At 41.5% G+C, this 23,019-nt stretch overlaps 1 protein-coding gene across 1 annotated transcript in view; it reads right to left on the reverse strand.

Annotated features, from left to right (window-relative positions):
• The window catches only part of LOC121578298 (receptor-type tyrosine-protein phosphatase T-like), a 510,655-nt gene that overhangs the window by 177,851 nt on the left and 309,785 nt on the right, over positions 1-23,019 (reverse strand). The window contains exons 11-12 of the mRNA XM_045223992.1: positions 22,853-22,958; positions 18,327-18,600 (exon numbers count right to left, since the gene is read on the reverse strand). Of these exons, the coding sequence (XP_045079927.1) occupies positions 18,327-18,600; positions 22,853-22,958 (380 nt within the window). The remainder of the gene's footprint in view (positions 1-18,326; positions 18,601-22,852; positions 22,959-23,019) is intronic.

Below are 23,019 nucleotides of genomic sequence, written 5' to 3' on the forward strand. Positions count from 1 at the left end.
CATATAATGTCCAGGGCATAAGTGAGAGGCAAATCTGCTGAATCCCACTATCTACTGGCAGTGGAAATCCGAGCAAACCGTCCTCCTCCAGCAGGCCACTGAAGAGCGAGCTGTTTGTCTTTTGAGTGATATGAGGGTTGACACTCCCAGACACTGCAAAATTTGGGAGTCACACTACAATGGATGTGAAGGCCAAAATAGGGTTGGACATTCATACCCCTGCACATCGACTCGATACTGGTACCCCTTGTATATAGCCAAGTTAACGTTACTCATTCAGTATCTATTACGCATTTTATTTTTCTATTATTTCTCTATTTTCTTTCTATCTGCATTGTTCGGGAGGGCCCGTAAGTAAGTCTTTCACTGTAAGTCCACACCTGTTGTTTCTGAAGCATGTGACAAATAAAATGTTATTTGATTCTATGATACATGGCACGTTGCTAAAGGTGTGTAGTTAGTTGGCAATGCTGTCTTCACATTCATGTAATTGTTTAGATATTATCCAGTGTTATGTGCATTAAATAATTTACATTATTAATAAACATTCTCAATGTCATTTCATCTTATTAGGGCTTGGAAAGAAAATAGATACACTGGCTAAATCGACGACCTGTAAGCAAGTTGGACCCTTTAGGATGGAGTATAGTGAAACCAGCTTCTACTTCTGGAGAGGAGAAAGTAGCCAAATGGACTTCTGTCCACACACATGATGGCAATGAGTTCCCCAACTTCCTGCATCAACCCCTCATCAGTGAAGATGCCAGGGATTGGCTGAAGCCAAGTAAGCAGCTTCATAATTTCTTTGTACAATTGATCCATCACTAAATGTTGAGTCATCGCTGTACATTTCTATCCTATAGGCATGATGGCATGTGAAAAACTAACCAACATTGTGCTGGACAAGAGACTGGTGAAGGATGTGGGCAAGCTTAGTCACGACTACCAAAAGTAATGATTCGAAGCATTCCACAGCTGATACTGAAGTTTGCACCAAATAATGTGGTCTATTCTTTCCTCCTTATAGCAATGCATTACAATGACAATGCCAACTGAGCCCAAGCAACCACCGCTACAGGGGAGTGACGATACTCCATCTGGTATCCCTAGTACAAGCGAGGGCAATACTCGGTGAGGGCTCTGAAAACTGATCTTACTTATGGTAAGATTACTGTTGATACAAACCTGTCAACTACAAAGAGTAGTTTAAGTGCTTGTTTTTAGACTTTGATCCTAACATTTCATTGACAGGCTACATACAAAACCTGGTGTATTTGCTGTTCATCAGCATGGTAGTAACCCCCCAGCCATATCAGGAGCTGTTACAGAAGGTGCATGTATCCAACTCCCTTTGCTGAGAGTATGATAGACCAGAAAAGGCTGAGGCAGGAGCCAGACACCAGTCCTGCTTCAGTGCAGGGGATGACACTTGAATAAGGTTTATGACATTTGACCTGGTCAAAGGTCAAAACAGATTTGAGTTCTGTCCCAATTCACCTTCATAACCTAACATGGTGGAACCAGTCTGATGGCTGCGTTCACCTTTCGATTTTACTTCACATATCATGATATCTGAAGTGAAATAGAAAGGTGAACACGGCGATCATGTTGGTTCCACCAGGCTAATCATAACTGTAATCAGTGCTCTGTTTGTGTGTGACCAACCAGTATCTTCCAGGGGCCAGGAGCTGATCTACGCTGGCAAAGACCTCCCCTCCAGCCGCACGTCTTGCCTACTATCCAACGATGGGGAGACCAGAATTTGGTAGGTTTAGTCTGACCTGTTCAAAAATCAACATAGTATATGTTTGTGTGTCAGGTATCACCTATCCCTAACTGCCATTGGTAATAGAACAGTGACTGTGTGTATGTGTTCACAGATGCATGAGACGCAGAGAGACCTGGCACTCAACACATCAACTCAACACATCCACAATGATGTGATTAATAATAATACAGTACATCACAAATGTCCAGTAATAGCAACACCCTTTTCATTCCATGTATCACTGATTAACTCTGCCTCAACTCTGCCTATTTCTACAGATGGACTAGATATGCTTTTGCCAAACGGCAGCCTCAGTAGTTTAATGGGGAGTCCACAATTGGGTAGGTTTCATCTGACCTGTTCAAACTTCAACATAGTATATGTTTGTGTGTCAGATATTACCTATCCTAACTGCCATTGGTAATCAAATCACATTTTATTTGTCACATGCGCCGAATACAACAGGTGTAGACCTTACAGTGAAATGCTTACTTACAAGCCCTTAACCAACAATGCAGTTTTAAGAAAAATAAGTGTTAAGTAAAAAATAAATGAGTAAAAATAGAAGAAAAATAGATAAATAACAAATGATTAAAGAGCAGTAGTAAAATAACAGTAGCGAGGCTATATACAGGGGGCACCGGTACAAAGTCAATGTGCGGGGGCACAGGTTAGTCGTGGTAATTGAGGTAATATGTACATGTGGGTAGAGGTAAAGTGACTATGCATAGATAATAAACAGAGAGTAGCAGCAGCGTAAAAAGAGCGGGGGGCAATGCAAATAGTCTGGGTAGCCATTTGATTAGCTGTTCAGGAGTCTTATGACTTGGGGGTAGAAGCTGTTAAGAAGCATTTTGGACCTAGACTCGGCACACCGGTATCACTTGCTGTGCGGTAGCAGAGAGAACAGTCTATGACTAGGGTGACTGGAGTCTTTGGCAATTTTTAGGGCCTTCCTCTGACACTGCCTGGTATGAGGTCCTGGATGGCAGGAAGCTTGGCCCCAGTGATGTCCTGGGCCGTACGCACTACCCTCTGTAGTACCTTGCGGTCGGAGGCCGAGCAGTTGCCATACCAGGTGGTGATGCAACCAGTCAGGATGCTCTCGATGGTGCAGCTGTATAACTTTTTGACGATCTGAGGACCCATGCCAAATCTTTTCAGTCTCCTTAGGGGGAATAGGCTTTGTGGTGCCCTTTTCACGACTGTCTTGGTGTGTTTGGATCATGATAGTTTGTTGGTGATGTGGACACCAAGGAACTTGAAGCTCTCAACATGATCCACTACAGCCCTATTGACGAGAATGGGAGCGTGCTCGGTCCTTCTTTTCCTGTCGTCCTTGATCACGTTGAGGCACCACACGGCCAGGTCTCTGACCTCCTACCTATAGGCTGTCTCATCATTGTCGGTGATCAGGCCTACCACTGTTGTGTCGTCGGCAAACTTAATGATGGTGTTGGAGTCGTGCTTGGACATGCAGTCATGGGTGAACAGGGAGTACAGGAGGGGACTGAGCATGCACCCCTGAGGGGCCTCCGTGTTGAGGATCAGCATAGTGGAGGTGTTGTTGCCTTTCAAAGCGCTTCATGGCTACAGACGTGAGTGCTATGGGTCGGTAGTCATTTAGGCAGGTTACCTTAGTGTTCTTGGGAAAAGGGACTATGGTGGTCTGCTTGAAACATGTTGGTATTACAGACTCAGTCAGGGACAGGTTGAAAATATCAGTGAAGACACTTGCCAGTTGGTCAGCGCATACTCGGAGTACACATCCTGGTAATCCGTCTGGCCCTGTGGCCTTGTGAATGTTGACCTGTTTAAAGGTCTTACTCACATCGGCTACGGAGAGCGTGATCAGACAGTCGTCCGCATCAGCTGATGCTCTCATGCATGCTTCAGTGTTGCTTGCCTCGAAGCGAGCATAGAAGTAATGCAGGAAGGTAATAGAACTGTGACTTTGTGTGTATGTGTTCACAGAAACATGTATGGTGATAAAGTCCAGACTGACAGATGGGCTTGATACTGATGTCTCTGAATCGAGAAAGACCTGGCACTCAACATAAACATGTTAATAGAACTGTTACTTGTATTGTCTTTTATTGTTATATAAATTCAGCAATTGCATTCTTCTCATACTAGTCTTTAGGTTACTGACCTATTCAAAGCTTCCTGCAGCATCTCACCATACATCTGCCTATAGTTATTGAAATCAACCTGCAGGATGTTTGTTTGTTGTGAATGAGTGGGGTGAAACAGCTGTGGGCAAGGTTCTGACAGATGGGTGTGTCTTGTTGGTGGAAAGGACACACCCAAGAAATACCCACATCAAGCCACACCTAGGGCAGTGGCGGTCATGACATTTTGTCAAATCAAATCAAATTGTATTTGTCACATGCGCCGAATACAACAGGTGTAGTCCTTACCGTGAAATGCTTCCTTATAAGCTCTTAACCAACAATGCAGTTCAAGAAATAGTGTTAAGGAAATATTTACTAAATAAACAGCTCAAATAAGCAAAGAGAAATGACAGTCCATCATTACTTTAAGACATGAAGGTCAGTCAATCCGGAAAATGTCAAGAACTTTGAAAGTTTCTTCAAGTGTAGTCGCAAAAACCATCAAGCGCAATAATGAAACTGGCTCTCATGAGGACCGCCACAGGAAAGGAAGACCCATAGTTACCTCTGCTGCAGAGGATAAGTTCATTAGAGTTACAAGCCTCAGAAATTGCAGCCCAAATAAATGCTTCACTGAGTTCAAGAAACAGACACATCTCAACATCAACTGTTCAGAGGAGACTGCGTGAATCAGGCCTTCATGGTCGAATTGCTGGAAAGAAAGCACTACTAAAGCACAACAATAATAAGGAGAGACTTGCTTGGGCCAAGAAACACGAGCAATGGACATCAGACCAGTGGGAATCTGTCCTTTGGTCTGTCCAAACTGGAGATTTTTGGTTCCAACCACATTGTCTTTGTGAGACGCAGAGGAGGTGAATGGATGATCTCTGCATGTGTGGTTCCCACCGTGAAGCATGGAGGAGGAGGTGTTATGGTGTGGGGGTGCTTTGCTGGTGACACTGTCATTGATTTATTCAGAATTCAAGGCACACTTAAACGTCATGGCTACCACAGCATTCAGCAGTGATACGCCATCCCATCTGGTTTGCGCTTAATCAGACTAGAATTTGTTTTTCAACAGGACAATGTCCCAAAACACACCTCCGGGCTGTGTAAGGGTTATTTGGCCAAGAAGGAGAGTGATGGAGTGCTGCATCAGATGACCTGGCCTCCACAATCACCCGACCTCAACCCAATTGAGATGGTTTGGGATGAGTTGGACCGCAGAGTGAAGGAAAAGCAGCCAACAAGTGCTCAGCATATGTGGGAACTCCTTCAAAACTGTTGGAAAAGCATTCCAGGTGACTCCCTCATGAAGCTGGTTGAGAGAATGCCAAGAGTGTGCAAAGCTGTCATCAAGGTAAAGGTTGGCTACTTTGAAGAATCTCAAATCTCAAATATATTTTGTTTAACACTTTTTTGGTTACTAAATGATTCCATATGTGTTATTTCATAGTTTTGATGTCTTCATTATTATCAAAACATATAGGTGTATGGGCTAGGCTACATGAGGTGTGCGACTATGATTTAAAAAAGTCACACAAAAAAGGCATGTGCTGAATTTTACCTTACTACACATGCTTGTGGTCATTCACAAGTGATAATACAGTATATTCGGAAAGTATTCAGACCCCTTGACTTTTTCCAAATGTTGTTACGTTACAGCCTTATTCTAAAATTGATTCAATTAAATGTTTTCCTCATCAATCTACACACAATACCCCATAATGAGAAAGCAAAAACAGGTTTTTATAATTATTTTGCAAATGTATAAAATATAAAATAAAAAAACACCTTATTTACATTAAGTATTCAGACCCTTTGCTGTGAGACTCGAAATTGAGCTCAGGTGCATCCTGTTTCCGTTGATCATCCTTGAGATATTTCTAAAACTTGATTGGAGTCCACCTGTGGTAAATTCAATTGATTGGACATGATTTGGAAAGGCACAGACCTGTCTATATATGGTTCCAAAGTTGACAGTGCATGTCAGAACAAAAACCAAGCCATGAGGTTGAAGAAATTATCCGTAGAGCTCCGAGACAGGATTGTGTCGAGGCACAGATCTGGGAAGGGTACCAAAAAATGTATGCAGCATTGAAGGTCCCCATGAACACAGTGGCCTCCGTCATTCTTAAATGGAAGAAGTTTGGAACCACCAAGACTCTTCCTAGAGCTGGCCGCCAGGACAAACTGAGCATTCAGGGGAGAAGGGCCTTGGTCAGGGAGGTGACCAAGAACCCAATGGTCACTCTGACAGAGCTCCAGAGTTCCTTTGTGGAGATGGGAGAACCTTCCAGAAGGACAACCATCTCTGCAGCACTCCACCAATCAGGCCTTTATGGTAGAGTGGCCAGACGGAAGCCACTCCTCAGTAAAATAAACATGACAGCCCGCCTAAAGGACTCTCAGACCATGAGAAACAAGATTCTCTGGTCTGATGAAACCAAGATTGAACTCTTTGGCCTGAATATCAAGCGTCACGTCTGGAGGAACCCTGGCACCATCCCTACGGTGAAGCATGGTGCTGGCAGTTTCATGCTGTGGGGATGTTGTTCAGCGGCAGGGACTGGGAGACTAGTTAGGATTGAGGGAAAAATGAACGGAGCAAAGTACAGAGAGTACCTTGATGAAAACCTGCTCCAGAGTGTTCAAGACCTCAGACTGGGGTGAAGGTTCACCTTCCAACAGGACAACGACCCTAAGCACACAGCCAAGACAATGCAGGAGTTGCTTCGGGACAAGTCTCTGATTGTCATTGAGTGGCCCAGCCAGAGCCCGGAATTAAACCATATCAAATGTCTCTGGAGAGACCTGAAAATAGCTGTGCAGCGACGCCCATCCAACCTGACAGAGCTTGAGAGGCTCTGCAGAGAAGAATGGGAGTAACTCCCCAAATACAGGTGTGCCAACCTTGTAGCGTCCTACCCAAGAAGACTCAAGGCTGTAATTGCTGCCAAAGGTTCTGAAACTATATTTAATCCATTTCGAATAAGGCTGTAACGTAACAAAATGTGGAAAAATCCAGGGATCTGAATACTTTCCGAATGCGCTGTACATCATTCACAAGTGATAGGCTAATATTGTCACTCATCAGACTATTCTTAATTTAATGTTGTCTTTACATACAGTACCAGTCAAAAGTTTGGACACACGTACTCATTCAAGGGTTTTTCTTAATTTTTACTATCTTCTACATTGTAGAATAATAGTGAACACATCAAAACTATGAAGTAAAACATATGGAATCAAGTAGAAACCAAAAAAGTGTTAAACAAATCAAATAGACACCCTTTGCCTTGATGACAGCTTTGCACACTCTTGGCATTCTCTCAACCAGCTTCACCTGGAATGCTTTTCCAGCATTTCTGAAGGAGTTCCCACATATGCTGAGCACTTGTTGGCTGCTTTTCCTTCACTCTGCGGTCCGACTCATTCCCAAACCATCTCAATTGGGTTGAAGTTGGGGGATTGTGGAGGCCAGGTCATCTGATGCAGCACTCCATCACTCTCATTCTTGTTGAAATAGCCCTTACACAGCCTGGAGTTGTGTTGGGTCATTGTCCTGTTGAAAACAAATGATAGCCCCACTAAGCCCATACCAGATGGGATGGTGTATCGCTGCAGAATGCTGTGGTAGCCATGCTGGTTAAGTGTGTTCTAAATATATCACAGACAGTGTCACCAGCAAAGCACCCCCACACCATAACACTTCCTCCTCCATGCTTTACGGTTGGAATTAGACATGCAGAGATCATCCGTTCACCCACACCACGTCTAACAAAGACACGGCGGTTGAACCAAAAATCTCCAATTTGGACTCCAGACCAAATAAACATTTCCACCGGTCTAATGTCCATTGCTCGTGTTTCTTGGCCCAAGCAAGTCTCTTCTTATTATTGTTGTCCTTTAGTAGTGGTTTCTTTGCAGTAATTCGACCATGAAGGCCTGATTCACATAGTCCCCTCTGAACAGTTGATGTTGAGATGTATCTGTTACTTGAACTCTGTGAAGCATTTATTTGGGCTGCAATTTCTGAGGCTTGTAACACTAATGAACTTATCCTCTGCAGCAGAGGTAACTCTGGGTCTTCCATTCCTGTGGCGGTCCTCTTGAGCGCCAGTTTCATCATAGCGCTTGATGGTTTTTGCCACTGCACTTGAAGAAACTTTCAAAGTTCCTGAGATTTTCCTTATTGACTGACCATCATGTCTTAAAGTAATGATGGACTGTTGTTCCCCCCCACCCCCCCACACCTTACCACAACACAACTGATTTGCTCAAACTCATTAAGAAGGAAAGAAATTCCACAAATTAACTTTTAAGAAGGCATACCTGTTAATTGAAATGCATTACAGGTGACTACCTCATGAAGCTGGTTGAGAGAATGTCAAGAGTGTGCAAAGCTGTCAAAGGGTGGCTATTTGAAGAATCTCAAATATAAAATATATTTTGATTTGTTTAACACTTTTTTGGTTACTACTATATGTGTTATTTCATAGTGTTGATGTCTTTACTATTATTCTACAATGTAAAAAATATTTAGAAAAACCCTTGACTGTGTAGGTGTGTCCAAACTTTTGACTGGTAGTGTATACTAAATAATATATGTGTGAAATTAGTTTGGACCATCATCATGAACCTGTCTCGGAAAAGGGGTATAGGGAAAAAAATACACATAATCTATGCACTTAAATAGCGAATCGATTACACTTTTCCTGTGGTTAATTTTCAGGCCAGCCAGGTAGGCTATACTGTTGTAAAGTGAAGCAATGTGCTTAATATTAGGAATGTTTAGAAATAAATATAGTAGGCCTAGTTTATAGAATGCTGATTGGATCCTACTCTTTTTAATAGAGGCTATCAAAACTCTGTTTTCTCACGCAATTGCATAGCCTATAGAAATGTTGCGCAACATGAGGTCATGGGCTCGCATGAAGTGTTTGATTTTCTAAAACATTTGCACTGATCTCAGAGTGATTAGAGGCACAATAGAGTGCTGAGTACAAGCTTTTTGGTAGGCTACTAATGACCATCAGCAGCATCAGAGATTGTAGAATCCTAGTTACCTTGACTAAATGGTCACATGGAATTTGACTGCGGTCATGACTCGTGACCGCCGGTGTGGTGATAATATGGTCACCGTGACAGCCCTAACCACACCCCCAAGCCAACTCACATTTGGCTTCTGTCAAGCATTTCCTGAGGAGCAAGCCAAAAAACAAGCCCAAATCAGAGGGGGCAATTCCCCTTTAAAAAGGTAAAGCTTTTTTCCAAAGTACAATCCACATAAGTACTAAAAAGCTGATTTACCATCATTTGATTGTAGTACCATTTCGTTTTTAAAATACTATTTTTATAGTCTTGTCCCGTCACTGCAACTTCCGTATGGACTCGAGAGTGGCGAAGGTCGAGAGCCATGCGTCCTCCGAAACACGACCCTGCCAAGCCGCACTGCTTCTTGACACACTGCTCACTTAACCCGGAAGTCAGCCGCACCAATGTGTCGGAGGAAACACCATACAACTGGTGACCGTGTCAGCGTTCATGCGCCCGGCCCGCCACAGGTGACTCTAGAGCGCGATGGGACAAGGACATCCCGGCCGGCCAAACCATCCCCTAACCCGGACGACGCTGGGCCAATTGTGCGCCGCCTCATGGGTCTCCCGGTTCGCAGCCGATGCCTCAATGCGATACAGTGCCTTAGACCGCTGCGCCACTCGGGAGGCCGTTTTTAGATTTTTTAAAGTAAATACTAATTTTGACATATTTATGTGGTAAAAATGACTCCCATTTAAAGGGGCGGTACACCAAAATGTGAAATATACTTAATTGTATTGACAGAAAGTGATTCATCCATTGATCTTGAGAGGCAATGACCAAAAAAAAAGCTTAGTTTTCTTTATATACTCACCCCACAGCCAGCATCACTGCTAGTGAAACAATGGGAGTGGTAGGGCCTAAGGCAGAATGCTTCAAAAAACATGCCCAAATCCTCAAAGTCACTTCAAACCAAATGTTATAGCAACTCAAATACCATAACAAGTTGCACATATATAATATTGGAGGATATTATAGGAATCCTGTTGAATAAGTATTTCAGCTGAGAATACATACCAATATAGCACTATGTGTACATTTAGAGGGTAGGTTGTTTCTTTATTACAATTCTACCAAGTGTTCATACCACTGACATACTTTTATGAGCTGTTTTGACTGCAACCAAGCATATACAGTATGCAAGGTAATTTTGATACCTTGTTATAACCAGTACATAAGGTGCTCCATCTCTGCAGGTGATCTGTCTATCTGGTCAAAATCACTAATACAGGTCCCCCTCCACCCTCTGATAACTTAATATTATGTCTCCAGAGAAACCTGGATTCAAATAAATACTTTTTTAGATTTGCCCTAGAATAACTACTTTTTGGGGAATACACACCAACACAGCTCTCTGTGCGTATCTGAGTTCTGATACAGGTCCCCCTCCACCCTCTGTGACATGGATAACATGTTATTATGTCTCCAGAGAAACCTAGATTCAAATAAATGTCCTATTTATCAAATTACTATAGCTGGAATTAGGTGTTTTTGGCTGGGGTCAAAATTACCTCAAAGGACTTGTATTTTTTTAAAGTCCATATTGATACAGAAACACTAAACAATGATTTAGATTTATTAAGAACAAGTTGATTGACAAAGTCATGACAAATTTGAATAATTGAATGAACCACCTTTGGGCTATAATCAGAAATATGTCTCTAGGGTCAAAATGACCCCAGTCAGTAGTATGAGGGGTTATTCAAAATATGTTGGATAGCCATGTCTGATTGATTTTCCCATCAATCCGTTACAACGTTTACAAAGCTTACATCTGGTATTATCTGAGCACATAAAGGGAAACAGATGTTAAACACAGATATACCACATACTAAACTTACAGCTTTTTATTTTTACCTCAATAACAGGTCAATATTGGTGCCAACTACTATTAACTACCGTAGATTTTGAGCCTATACAATAAATATACTGTGACAGACTGATCAGGAGAAGGAAATGTAGGTGAATTGGACACTCAAAAACACGATTAACGTAACAAGACAGGCAAAGGACTACAACTCACAATGAAATAGAAAGAAGGGAAGGCCAAAAACCAACTGGAGTAAAAGCCCTTGCCCAGAGAAGAGTGAGGTGGAGAGCTATGGTGAACGCCATATACTCCAAAAGAAACCAAAGGGACTAAGTCAAGTTAGTCAGTGACAGACTTCTGATTTTTGTCGTGACGTTACTTACTTTAATGTATGACTGTTATTTATTGAATCACCTAACTATGTTTAATTGTCACTCGATTAAATGAATCATGTAACAATGAACTAATTCGGAATTTGGGGCACCACAGAAGAAGTTGTTTAACGAGTTACCATCTCCCGAATTATACTCTTAGAATATATATATGTTATATATCGATAACAGTCACTTATCAAATAATTACCTCTTATAAGTCTAATTTTGAACGTCGCATAATCCTTGAACCTGCAAGAACCCTAACCTTATTGATGAATCAGCAATACACAAATTGGCTTAATTATTTATTTACTAACTAACTAAATAATAACACAATACAAACACACACACACACACACACAGGTTATTGATTACTAACATAATACAATGAAAACGGGTCCCTAGTGGACTGGACTAACATTAGCACGACTGCTTGCGTAGAAGGAGGGTCAGAGTGGAAGGGAGAGAGAGATTCAAACTATCATGGTTACTTTGGAAACTACGCTCATTCGGATTAGAAATTAAACATGTATTTACGTGTAGCTGTCCTCGATAGTTGAGTTGATGATGTAGGACTCTGGTTTGCCCACCAGAGATCCCAATGCCCTTGGTAGAGTTTCTGGTCGTAGTCGTGGTTAGAATGGATACTTCAGATGTACCAGCGGTTGTCTGAGAGGGATTGTCCTTCCCTCTCGTGTCTTTAGTGAAAGTTCTCTAGACGACTATACATGCCAGCTGCAGACTGAAATGATAAGGTCGAGTGCATTGTCTTCTTCTTCACCTTGTGTAGAGGTTGAGCGTTTCAGAGTTTCTCAATTTCAAACGTGTGGACTAACGTCTCACGTTTTCTGGTCCAAACATTTTGTAACGTGTAGCTTCTGCTTCACGCTTGTTGGTCTTTTAGAAATTCAACCATCCGGCTTATACCATTGTATGCTTGGTCTTCCTTTGGTAATGGAGATGTAGTTTTAAACCATTTTGTAACGTTTAGCTCACACTTCACGTCTGCTGGTCTTGTAGAGTGTCAACCATTTTAAGCCGTGGGCTTCCTGGTCTGGTAGAAATTCAACCATTTGCAACGTTTAGCTCACGCTTCACGTCTGCTGGTCTGAGGTGAATTTCGTGACAAGGCTTTTTATGCACTTGGGGTAAAAGGGGTGTTCCATCATGTTTGTGCTCATCTGGGCGTGGCCACTGACTGAGAACAAATCAATACGGAAAACAATCATCTCATCTAGAATGCTAAAATCACATTGTTATCTTCACAAAAGTATTATAATACTTAATCATTTGTTTTATACAACAATTAGATGCAAACCACATAACTGGGAAGTGTACCCCCCAGAGATACAGTTATGATGTTCCACCGTATTTAATGACGTCACAACATAGTCAAGAATTTGACATGATTGTTCTTTAAGTCCCCACCAACCATTTACCACATTCTTTTAAGTAGGAATATTGTTTCATTATCCACATTTGGATGTTGGAGTCTTGGCAGGAAGACTTCCTTTGTTAACAAAGGGGTCCTTTCACCCAATACTTCATGGCAATGAAGAGAAAGTCTGCACGGTATTTACGACCGGTCATAAAACTGGCCCCCAGGAAAAGGTGTGCTCAAACCTTTGCCTAGCTGGCATGTTTGATCCTCAACCCATGAGGGCAAGTCATGACAGTGTAATAATGAGTGCACTTTAACATGTCTCTTTCTTGAGATAAGAGCATCTGCTGAGGTCCGAAGAGATCCACACTCCACACACAAGCACAGGCATATACACTTCCAGCATGATGTCATAACCCAGACACATCCACTGAACTTAGGGGGGAATTGCTTCTGCTCCCTCTGTGCCCTATCCACACGCCCTTTCACTTCTAATAGTAATATCAATCCAGCATCAGGGCACACTCTCAGCAACCTTATGATCCCTGTTTGGAGAGGAGGAAAAAGGAAAGAGAGTCTCCCTCTTTCTCTCGCTTTCTTGCTCTGTATTTTTTCTATTTCATTCCCCTTTCTCTCTGTCTCTCTCTCGCTCTCCTCCTTTACTCTCTCTCTCTGGTGTGTAACCTCCCACAGTCTGCCTTCACAAACCCAGCCCTGTGTGAGAGCACAGGGGAGAGGGAAGTTTTTTCTGCAGCAGGCTTTTATAACCCACCGCCTGCCCCTTCTGCCCCGAATCATCCATCCACAGGCCCTTCACCCCAGCCCTTCACCCAGCCCTGCACACAAACACAGCCTATCTCTCTTAATCAGACACTCAGTGTGTGTATCCCCATGCTGTTCCAGGTCCGGAGCCTGTGGGCACAGGGGTGGAATTGAAACCACACCTCAGCATCAGGCCTGCTTATAAAAGACAGGTGAGAGAGATAGAGATGGAAGGAAGGCCAAGACCTGATAAAAACATGGAAAATAAGGAGAAATAATAGTAGAGCTTGCCTATATCATTGAGGTATTAGTACTCTTGTTCCATTTCTATGACCTGTACATGATGAGGGAGAGGGTACAGAGAGAAAGAGAGAGTATCTAGGATTTGAGGGTCTAAAAGCATCTCTTAGAAGATCCTGAGATAGAGCTGCTGATATGGAAGAATCCCTAGGAGATTATCTTCTTCAGTAGGGATTGGAGAAGAGAAGGAAACAAGGATAATATGGATCGACTAACTTCATTCGAGAGGCAAGTAGTCGTGGCACTACTATAATGTCTATATAGTAAATTTGGCAGGTGTTTAGGGAACACTATCATCCTCAAAAAAATAAAAGGTGCTCGTCTCTTTCTTCCGTCACTTATTCCTCCCCTAAGTGAATATTTAACAGAGAGAAGGGGCACCTTTTTCTCTTTTTGACTCTCAATATAAATCTACATTGATTCTGGCATCTTTTTGCTGTGTTTTATTCCCTCTCTAATTTAGAGTGGCTGATAAGTGCTCGTAAAAGTTTTTATGAACCACCTCCCTGGAGAGAGGGCTAGTTGGCCGAGGAACATGATAACAGGAGCTTGATGAACGAAAACAAATGGTCACCGATGTCAGCTGAGTTCAAGGGCATTTTTGATACGCGTGACCTCCACTTCAAAGCACCTGGCAATCCATTGAAAAAACGTGTGAAAAGCCAAAAGAGAATTCCCCATTCACCACCGCTCGCCTGTTTCACAACACTCCGCTTATGCATGGGCCCGACCTGAAAGAAGGTGGCCATTTGCAAAAGCTTTTACAACAAGATGGAAATGAGAAAGCCTCAAGATATGAGCAGTAGACTTAATAAATGTAGAGTCAATTTATAGTCTTTCTGATACTGGAAAGTTATTTATGGGTTGTTGTTTAAATGCTGCTTGGCTGAGTTGCAGATGCAGGTCTCTAGTTGGGAGTTGGAACACATCTTGTGGCTAACAGCGCTAGCCTGAGCTGAATACCAAGTCCCTGTGGTGCAGCTGGTGGAACTGCTGTAGGAAACACAGACAGCCCCAGAGTCCTAACACGCTCACATCACCAGTCTAAACTGTGGTCCGACATGTCATGCGCCTTTCCAGGAACTAACGCTAAAGATAAGCAGTAAAGCAAAATGTGGTACTTTTGATGTGCTGAAATGACATGATAATTATGCCCCTTAACAAAAACAAGTAAAAGACAGAATAAAAACAAACTCTTTCTCCATCCACCCCAAAACACTATGACTCAAAATAACTAATTAGTAAATAAAGAAAGAAAGAAACAGACACTTTCACATAGCAAGAGACAATAATTTGGGCCTGACACGAAAGGAACCATACGTGACCGAACAATTTGTCACAGGATCTTTGAAAGGCTTGAAGGTGATTATCTTCAGATACAGTCAGAACTGAAACAGCCCAATAAGGAAGTGTTTAAGAGGAAGCAACAGGAGATGAGCACATTTAATTTTGACTCACTTTAACTGCCTCTGGGGACGGGCCAAAGCACCGACATCATTACTTAGTGAGAGTCTGGTTTGTCTCAGACTGTCTGTCTGCCACGGGACAGTGGGGTAAGGCACTCTGGTTTTTACAGCGAGTGCTCATTCTGATGGATGCTCTTCCCGTTGTGTGCCGAGTACAGGGGAGTCAAATTTGTTTGACACCCACTGTCATACGAAAAACATCTCCCCCAGCTTCTCCTGCCCTCCACTTCGGGTGAACTGTAGTTAATTAGAGGCTGCATGGCCGACGTGAGCCTTTTTACAAGTCAAGGGGAGGGCTGCATTTGGAGGCCATTTTCTCAAAGTGCCACCTGCTTTGTTTCATTTCTCCACCATCTTTCTGTGTCACCGTACAGGTTCAGCTCTTTGCTTTGTGCAACGTTGAAAGCACCTGAATACTGCTCCGTAAAACATATAGTTTCTCTCTGTACCTCACCATGTTCAAAATTCTACATGTTGGGCAAAAGCACACTTTCAAAAATATGTATTTGCTCCCCTCTGGTTGGTACTACAGGAAATGGAGAGGGTGTGTTGTCTCCTAATTGTCAAGCCTTAACATCATATCCTGGGGGGAGCAAATTCTGCCACAAATATGACCAGTCAGTCAATATGGCTGCCCTTCTAGCAACTGATGTTTAGGACAAGCAGCCTGGACTCAAGAAAGAAGCCTGGGGGACTTGAGAGGCCAGGGAGGGGGTTGTTTCAAGCGCAATTGGCAGTGTCAGGAGAGTTGGTGACTGCAGTTGGCACCCGCCCTGGCTGAGGAATCAGCAGACAGCTCGTCTGTACTAGGAGGAAGAGCCTTCCCCAACCCCCTTTTCTCTCACTATCTCTCTCTCTCCCTTCCTATGTCTCTATCCAGACTTAAACTCTCCTCCCCAAGGCAAATTTAGTTTATTGTCTTTTATGTCGGGGGGCTTGGGTGGCATCGCAGAGCTTTGGAAAAGCCTGCTCGGGCTCATTTGATGTGCATGCTTTCTAATTGGCACAATGAAAGGATGAAAGAGTGGCATCTTAGGGATGCCACCCGTGACAGGAGACTTCATGAGCAAACTAGGGATCCAAGCTGTGCTGCCATCATGCACAACTCAAATCACATGGGTATTTCATGCTGTAGTAGTCGGTAAGGGAATACACACAGTACCGTCAGTATGTACACTATGTAGTCTATTGAAAGATGGAGAATATAAGTGAGTAGCAGCAGTCAACATGTTTACACTGAGCATTTACATTTGTGACAATGGCTAAATGGAAAAACCATTAGATTAAATAATAATGATGGGCTGGCGTACTTTAAAGCCACAGAGTGACAGTTAAGCCACACTTGATTTTACATTTATGTTATCTAACTTGAATGTAATAGGGGAAAATATAAGTGAAAATAGTTATACTCGTCCCTCTGAGGTTTCGACAGAGAAACAGATTAAGGAACGAGAGAGGTGAAATAAATGACTTATCCTTGATGGCAGGTCTAAACTACCAAGCTAAATCCATATTTTATGCATGACTTTATTTTAAAAAATTCTAACTTTTCCTAAAACTCAGATTGAATTGACTGAGATCCAATCAAAGCATGAAGTCGATGTGACCAGCGCTCAGGCACGCTGAACCACATTATTGAACACCCTCTGGTTTTAAGCGATTTCTAAAATCTATTTCATAGTATAACCTTTTACGATTAAAAGGATCGGACCCTTTTTTCAATTTTCGCCTAAAATGACATACCCAAATCTAACTGCCTGTAACTCAGGACCTGAAGCAATGATATGCATATTCTTGATACCATTTGAAAGGAAACACTTTGAAGTTTGTGGAAATGTGAAATTAATGTAGAAGTATATAACACATTACATCTGGAAAAAGATAATACAAAAAATTCTATTTATTTTTGAAATGCAAGAGAAAGGCCACAATATAATATTGCAGTTTCGGCGCAATTTAGATTTTGGCCACTAGGTGGTAGCAGTGTGTGTGCAAAGTTTCAGATTGATCCAGTGAAGCATTGCAATACTGGACTATTTTGTATAAAGTCTGTCCAAATGTGCCGAATTGGTCAATTGATACATTTTCAAGTACATAACTATAGAGAACCTACAAAACTCCCAGGAATTTCATACATGATGGATCATTAGCTTATACACTAACTTTCATACATCTAGATGGCCGGGCGGAGTGGGTGTGGAGCCAGAGACAACAGGGGTTCAAACTGTAGAACCCAGTTCCTACATTTGAATATAAAAATTGATTTTATCAAACAAAACTATGCTACATTTGATCTCTGGGACCCTTAGGATGACAAATCAGAGCAAGATTACTGAATTAAAAAGTATATTATTTACCTTCAGAGGTGAATGTATCAAACCAGTTGCCGTGATAAGTTCTTTGTTGTTGTGCATTCTCCTCAAACAATAGCATGGTATTGTTTTACTGTAAGAGCTACTGTAAATTGGACAGTGCAGTTAGATTAAGAAGAATTTAAGCTTTCTGCCCATATAAGACATGTCTATGTCCTGGAAAGTTTGCTGTTACTTACAACAGTCATGCTAATCACATTAGCGCACGTTAGCTGAACCGTCCCGTATACGGGACACCGATCACATAGAGGTTAAGAAGAGCTAGAGAGCCATACATTTGCATGCTGTTTACGATTTGGCAAAACAAAAAGAACAGGCACATGCTATTGGACATCCCTTTTGCAATTTTACTGTACATTCACTTGGCTGATAGGTATGTACTAGATCATAAATAAACTTAGTTGTATTTCAAACCAGAAATAAGGGGAGCATGCACCCCGTAGTAAATTACACCTTCAAAAACAGAACTTGATATGATTCAAGATAGCGTGGGAAAAATGCGGTCTTTCATTATTCACTAAAAGGACATTCCCATCTGTATTAGGGTTGACACAATACCATTATCATGATACTACAATACTCAATGTGTTATAGCAAAGAGGAAAACACAAAGCAGACTAAACTCTTCAGTCTTTTAAAAACCTGCTTTATGTAAAATAAATGGTGTGTTATAGCTTAGAAAATGACTCCAAATGACAGTAAGGCTGTTTGTTTGTTTCCAAAATGAAATTAAGTTTGCTTCATGTTTTGTTTGTTGGTCTTGATACTTCTGAGTATGGTGATACTGGTAGCGTGACAACCGTAATCTGTATCTAGACAACATAAGCGATGGAAATTGAACAGTGATGGATCTTAAAAGGAGGTATGACAGCTCACCCCATTGGCTTTGCTCAGGGCTTGGAAGTAAATGCTGTAGCTCTTGGACGAAGAGAGAGGGGGGTTCCAGTAGCCGTTGTAGGTCTTGTTGTCGCCTATGGTGAAGGGCTGCACAACAGTCAGGTAGGTGGGCGGGAGCTCCGCCGCAAAGTAGTGGGGCGAATCCAAAATGGAGGCATTTTTGAAGCTGACGGGGACGGGGAAGCACTCCTGCACGTCGGCTGCCCGCCGCACCTTCTGCTTGCGTTCCTCTTTCACCACCAGCTGGTAGACACTGGGGAGAGAGCAGAGGGCAAAGGTCAAGGGTCATAATCAGGGGTCTGACCAGTGCCTTCAGAAAGTATTCACGCCCCTTGACTTTTTCCACATTTTGTTGTGAATTTATTTGTCATTTTCTGTCAACGATCTACACAAAATACTCTGTAACGTGAAAGTGGAAGAAAACTTCTAACATTTGTAAAAAAGAAAAAAAGACACTAATATATCTTGATTACATAAGTATTCAACCCCCTGAGTCAATACATGTTAGAATCACCTTTAGCAGTGATTACAGCTGTGAGTCTTTTTGGGGAAGTCTAGAAGAGCTTTGCACACCTGAATTGTACAATATTTTACATTATTCTTTGTAACACATTTCAAGCTGTGTCAAGTTGTTGTAGACAGCCATTTCAAGTCTTGCCATAGATTTTCAAGCCAATTTAAGTCAAAACTGTAACAAGGCCACTCAGGAACATTCAATGTCGTCTTGGTAAGCAACTCCAGTATATATTTCACCTTGTGTTTGTGGGTTATTGTCCTGCTGAAAGGTGAATTTGTCTCCCAGTGTCTGTTGGAAAGCAGACTGAACCAGGTTTTCCTCTGGGATTTTGCCTATGCTTAGCTCTATTCTGTTTCTTTTTATCCAAAAAAAAACTCCCTAGTCCTTGCCGATGACAAGCATACCCATATGATGCAGCCACCACCGTGCTTGAAAATATGAAGCGTGACACTCAGTGATGTGTGGTGTTCGAGTTGCCTTAAACAGCACTTTGTTTTCAGGACATAAAGTTAATTTCTTTGCCACATTTTTTTCTGTTTTACTTTAGCGTCTTACAGGATGCATTTTTTGGAATATTTGTATTCTGTACAGGTTTCATTCTTTTCACTCTGTCATTTAGGTCAGTATTGTGGAGTAAACACAATGTTGTTGATCCATCCTCAGTTTTCTCCTGTCACAGCCATTAAACTCTGAAACTGTTTTAAAGTCACCAATGGCCTCATGAGCGGTTTCCTTCCTCTCCGGCAACTGAGTTAGGAAGGACGCTTGTAGCTTTGTAGTGACTGGGTGTATTGATACACCATCCAAAGTGTAATTAATAACTTCACCATGCTCGAAGGGTTAATCAATGTCTCCTTTTAACATTTTCACCCATCTACCAATAGGTGCCCTTCTTTGCGAGGCATTGGAAAACCTCCCTGTTTTTTGTCGTTGAATCTGTGTTTGAAATTCTCTGCTTGACTGAGGGACCTTACAGATAATTGTTTGTGTGGGGTACAGAGATGAGGTAGTCATTAAAAAATCATCTTAAACACTATTATTGCACACTGTGCACCATTCCACTTATCTAGGCTTGCCATAACAAAGGGCTTGAATACTTATTGACTCAAGACGTTTAATCTTTTCATTTGTAATTAATTTGTAAAAATTACAAAAAACATAATTCCACTTTGACATTAAAAGGTATTGTGTGTGTGTGTGACAAAAAAATTCAATGTAATACATTTTAAATTCAGGCTGTAACACAACAAAATGTGAAAAAAGGTCAAGGGTGGTGGATACTTTCTGAAGGCACTGTATGAGGCGTCTCAGAGTAGTAGTGGTGATCTAGGATCAGTTTGGTATTTTAGATCACAATGAATAAGATTACATGGACAAGGGGTACCTGATTCTGTATCAGCACTCCTACACTGAGACGATTGATACATACGGCACTAAACTCAAACCCGGGTTTCCATAAGAAATGTGATATTGATTTAAAAATTAATTCATAAAGATCATTGAATTTAATAAGGAACCACCTAATGTCTGACTATATCCATACTGTTGTACATACAGAATGGGTTTGTAGTTTGTGTAAGGTCAGTTTAAAGCTATATACAAAGTTTATCTGAGCAGAGAGAGGAGTCTTACTGCTGCTCTGTCTTAACCTCCAATGAACTATTCATACCACTCCAAATTGACCACATGACTGTTTTCCAGCTTTCATTTTGCTTTGCGATTAGTACGTTCATATCTCCAGCGTGAATTCCATCACCTGTTGAAGATGCAGACTAAAAAAAAAGATCATGTTTGGTGACCTTTTGGAAAATAATGGTAACTCTGTGGAAAACAATATATTATATACTTAGAATATAAACACAGACTTGTCCGGGGGGAGCACTTCTATTGGGCAGTCATTTCTGTGAGGGACCAGTAGAGGGAAATCTACCCCTAATTAGAAGTGAGGAGCCAGTGGGAGCTGTCTTTAGACTGGCCTTTTTTGAAAGGCCCTGTCAATGGAAAGTAAGGTAATGAGTGGAGGGTTTGTTTCTGCGCTGGGGTTCATGAATGGATAAGCACTTCTTTTGAGCCCTGGGGCTCCATAGTGGTTGTCCGCAATTACGTCCATCTATGCCAAGAACACACTTCACAATTATATGCAATTAGGGAATTGTATGTTTCTGTGAAGGACTAGGGCAAATTATCCTAGCCTCTAATTTGGCATCTTTCATATGGGATAATTGCTGATGACCAAAGGAGCGTGCACTTTTCTCTGACAGCAAATATCCATTTCTAACTAATGGCTTTCAGAGACCAAACAAGTGCATTGGAAAAATGGCTTGGTTGTATCCATATGTGCAGGATGGATGTAACAGCTGGCTGATCTTGTCGTGAGCTTTTTTGGTAAACATGAAACATTTTCATTAAAGCAGAGCTTTTATGTTCTAGAGACCATTATACTTTTTAAAGCATTATCTGTATGTGAAATTTAGGCTACCATATTTACCATGTAATGACTTGTTTTCAATATAAAGCAGACTATCTGCACTAACCCTATCTTGCACTGACTCACACTCACAAGACTATATATACACTCACTCACATACTCTGTTCATTATTTTACTCTTATTATTATATATCCTGATGCCTAGTCACTTTACCCAGCCTTCATGTACATATCTACCTCAAATACCTCATACCCCTGCAAATTGATCTGGTACTGGTACTCCCTGTATATAGCTCCATTCTTGTGTATTTTATTGTTACTATTTTTATTTTTAGTATTATTTTTTAACTCTGCATCATTGGGAAGGGCTCGTAAGCAAGCATTTCACGGTTAAGTCTACACCCGTTGTATTCGGCGTATGTGACAAATAAAATGTGATTTGATTTGACATGTGGCAATGAACCTCATGCACATCTGGTATCACTTAGGGGCATATTTGAAGTGTTTATGAAAGGATTTAGTAGTTGCTACATCAGAACATTTTATATAGCATGTGTATTATAATAAATTAGAGAATACTGTATACACTTGGATATAAATTCCTATTTAACAATTTCACAAGTGCATTATTCCCTTCAGATATTTCAATTATATAATGCTACACAAGGCCTGGAAATATTGATAGCCCAATAGCAAGTACATAAGCATTTTCTTTCTGACCAAATGTTAGCCCATAAGGGCAATTGAGGTATTCGGTTAACACTGGGAAATAGTTTCCTTCTGGGTTGTTAGGTTGAGCACAAAATGTCCTATTTCAATATGCACACGTGAACCACATTTTCATGAATGTCAACAAACTGCTTGCGGTTCATGTTCCTAAAGCGGTTAAGCTGTTGTTCCAAGCCAACGGCCAGTAGTGTTGAATTGGCATAAGTTAGTATGTCGTGACTGTTTTGTCAAGGCTGTGTTTTCAAAACTGGAACTAAATGCAATGAAACTTTTAAAAGAACTGTGTTGCTCTGCCAACTACAATGCAAATTGAACTTGATCCCCTTAATGCATTTTGCATACAAATTGCACTTATATGAATGACTGCTTCTAATACCTCAAAACACCCAGCAGAACAACAATAATTCCGTTTTTCATTTAGGAGATTCTTTGGACTTCGGCGAACCATTTCAAGGTTGGGATAAATATGAAGTGGATTCTGTGCTTGTAACTTGTCTTTTTAGAGAAAGAAAGAGGTAACACTTTAGTAAAACCCTGTGCAATTAGGCCTAAGCGAAAACTGTATTGTCGTGTTGTGTAAGAACAAATTAATTTCTTAGTGTGCAGATAAGCAGTTAAAACAAACAATTAATACAATTTAATATAAAATCTTTCCACACACAATCATTTTGCCAATCTGACACCTCCATAATGTCATGCAAAACAAATTGTGAGTTAGGCTTTATACCAGAGTTTTCACTTTTGAAGCAGACTAAGTTGAAGTTAACACTTCCAAAATGGAGACACTTGGACATGTAACTGTTGACAGGAAGTGATGTCATAGTGTGGTACCTGACGGGAGCTCCTCTGGATTGGGCAGGCTTCAGCAGAACTGTGATGGTGGTGTCTGTCTCGTTCAGAGGGGGCGTGTCTGTCTCGTACTCTGGCATCGATGGGGCTGGTGGGAAAAGATTCAGAGGGGATGAGATCAAGTAAGTGTTCATTAGGGCACGACACAG

Source organism: Coregonus clupeaformis, chromosome 12, assembly GCF_020615455.1.
Source record: "Coregonus clupeaformis isolate EN_2021a chromosome 12, ASM2061545v1, whole genome shotgun sequence".
Taxonomy (NCBI): domain Eukaryota; kingdom Metazoa; phylum Chordata; class Actinopteri; order Salmoniformes; family Salmonidae; genus Coregonus; species Coregonus clupeaformis.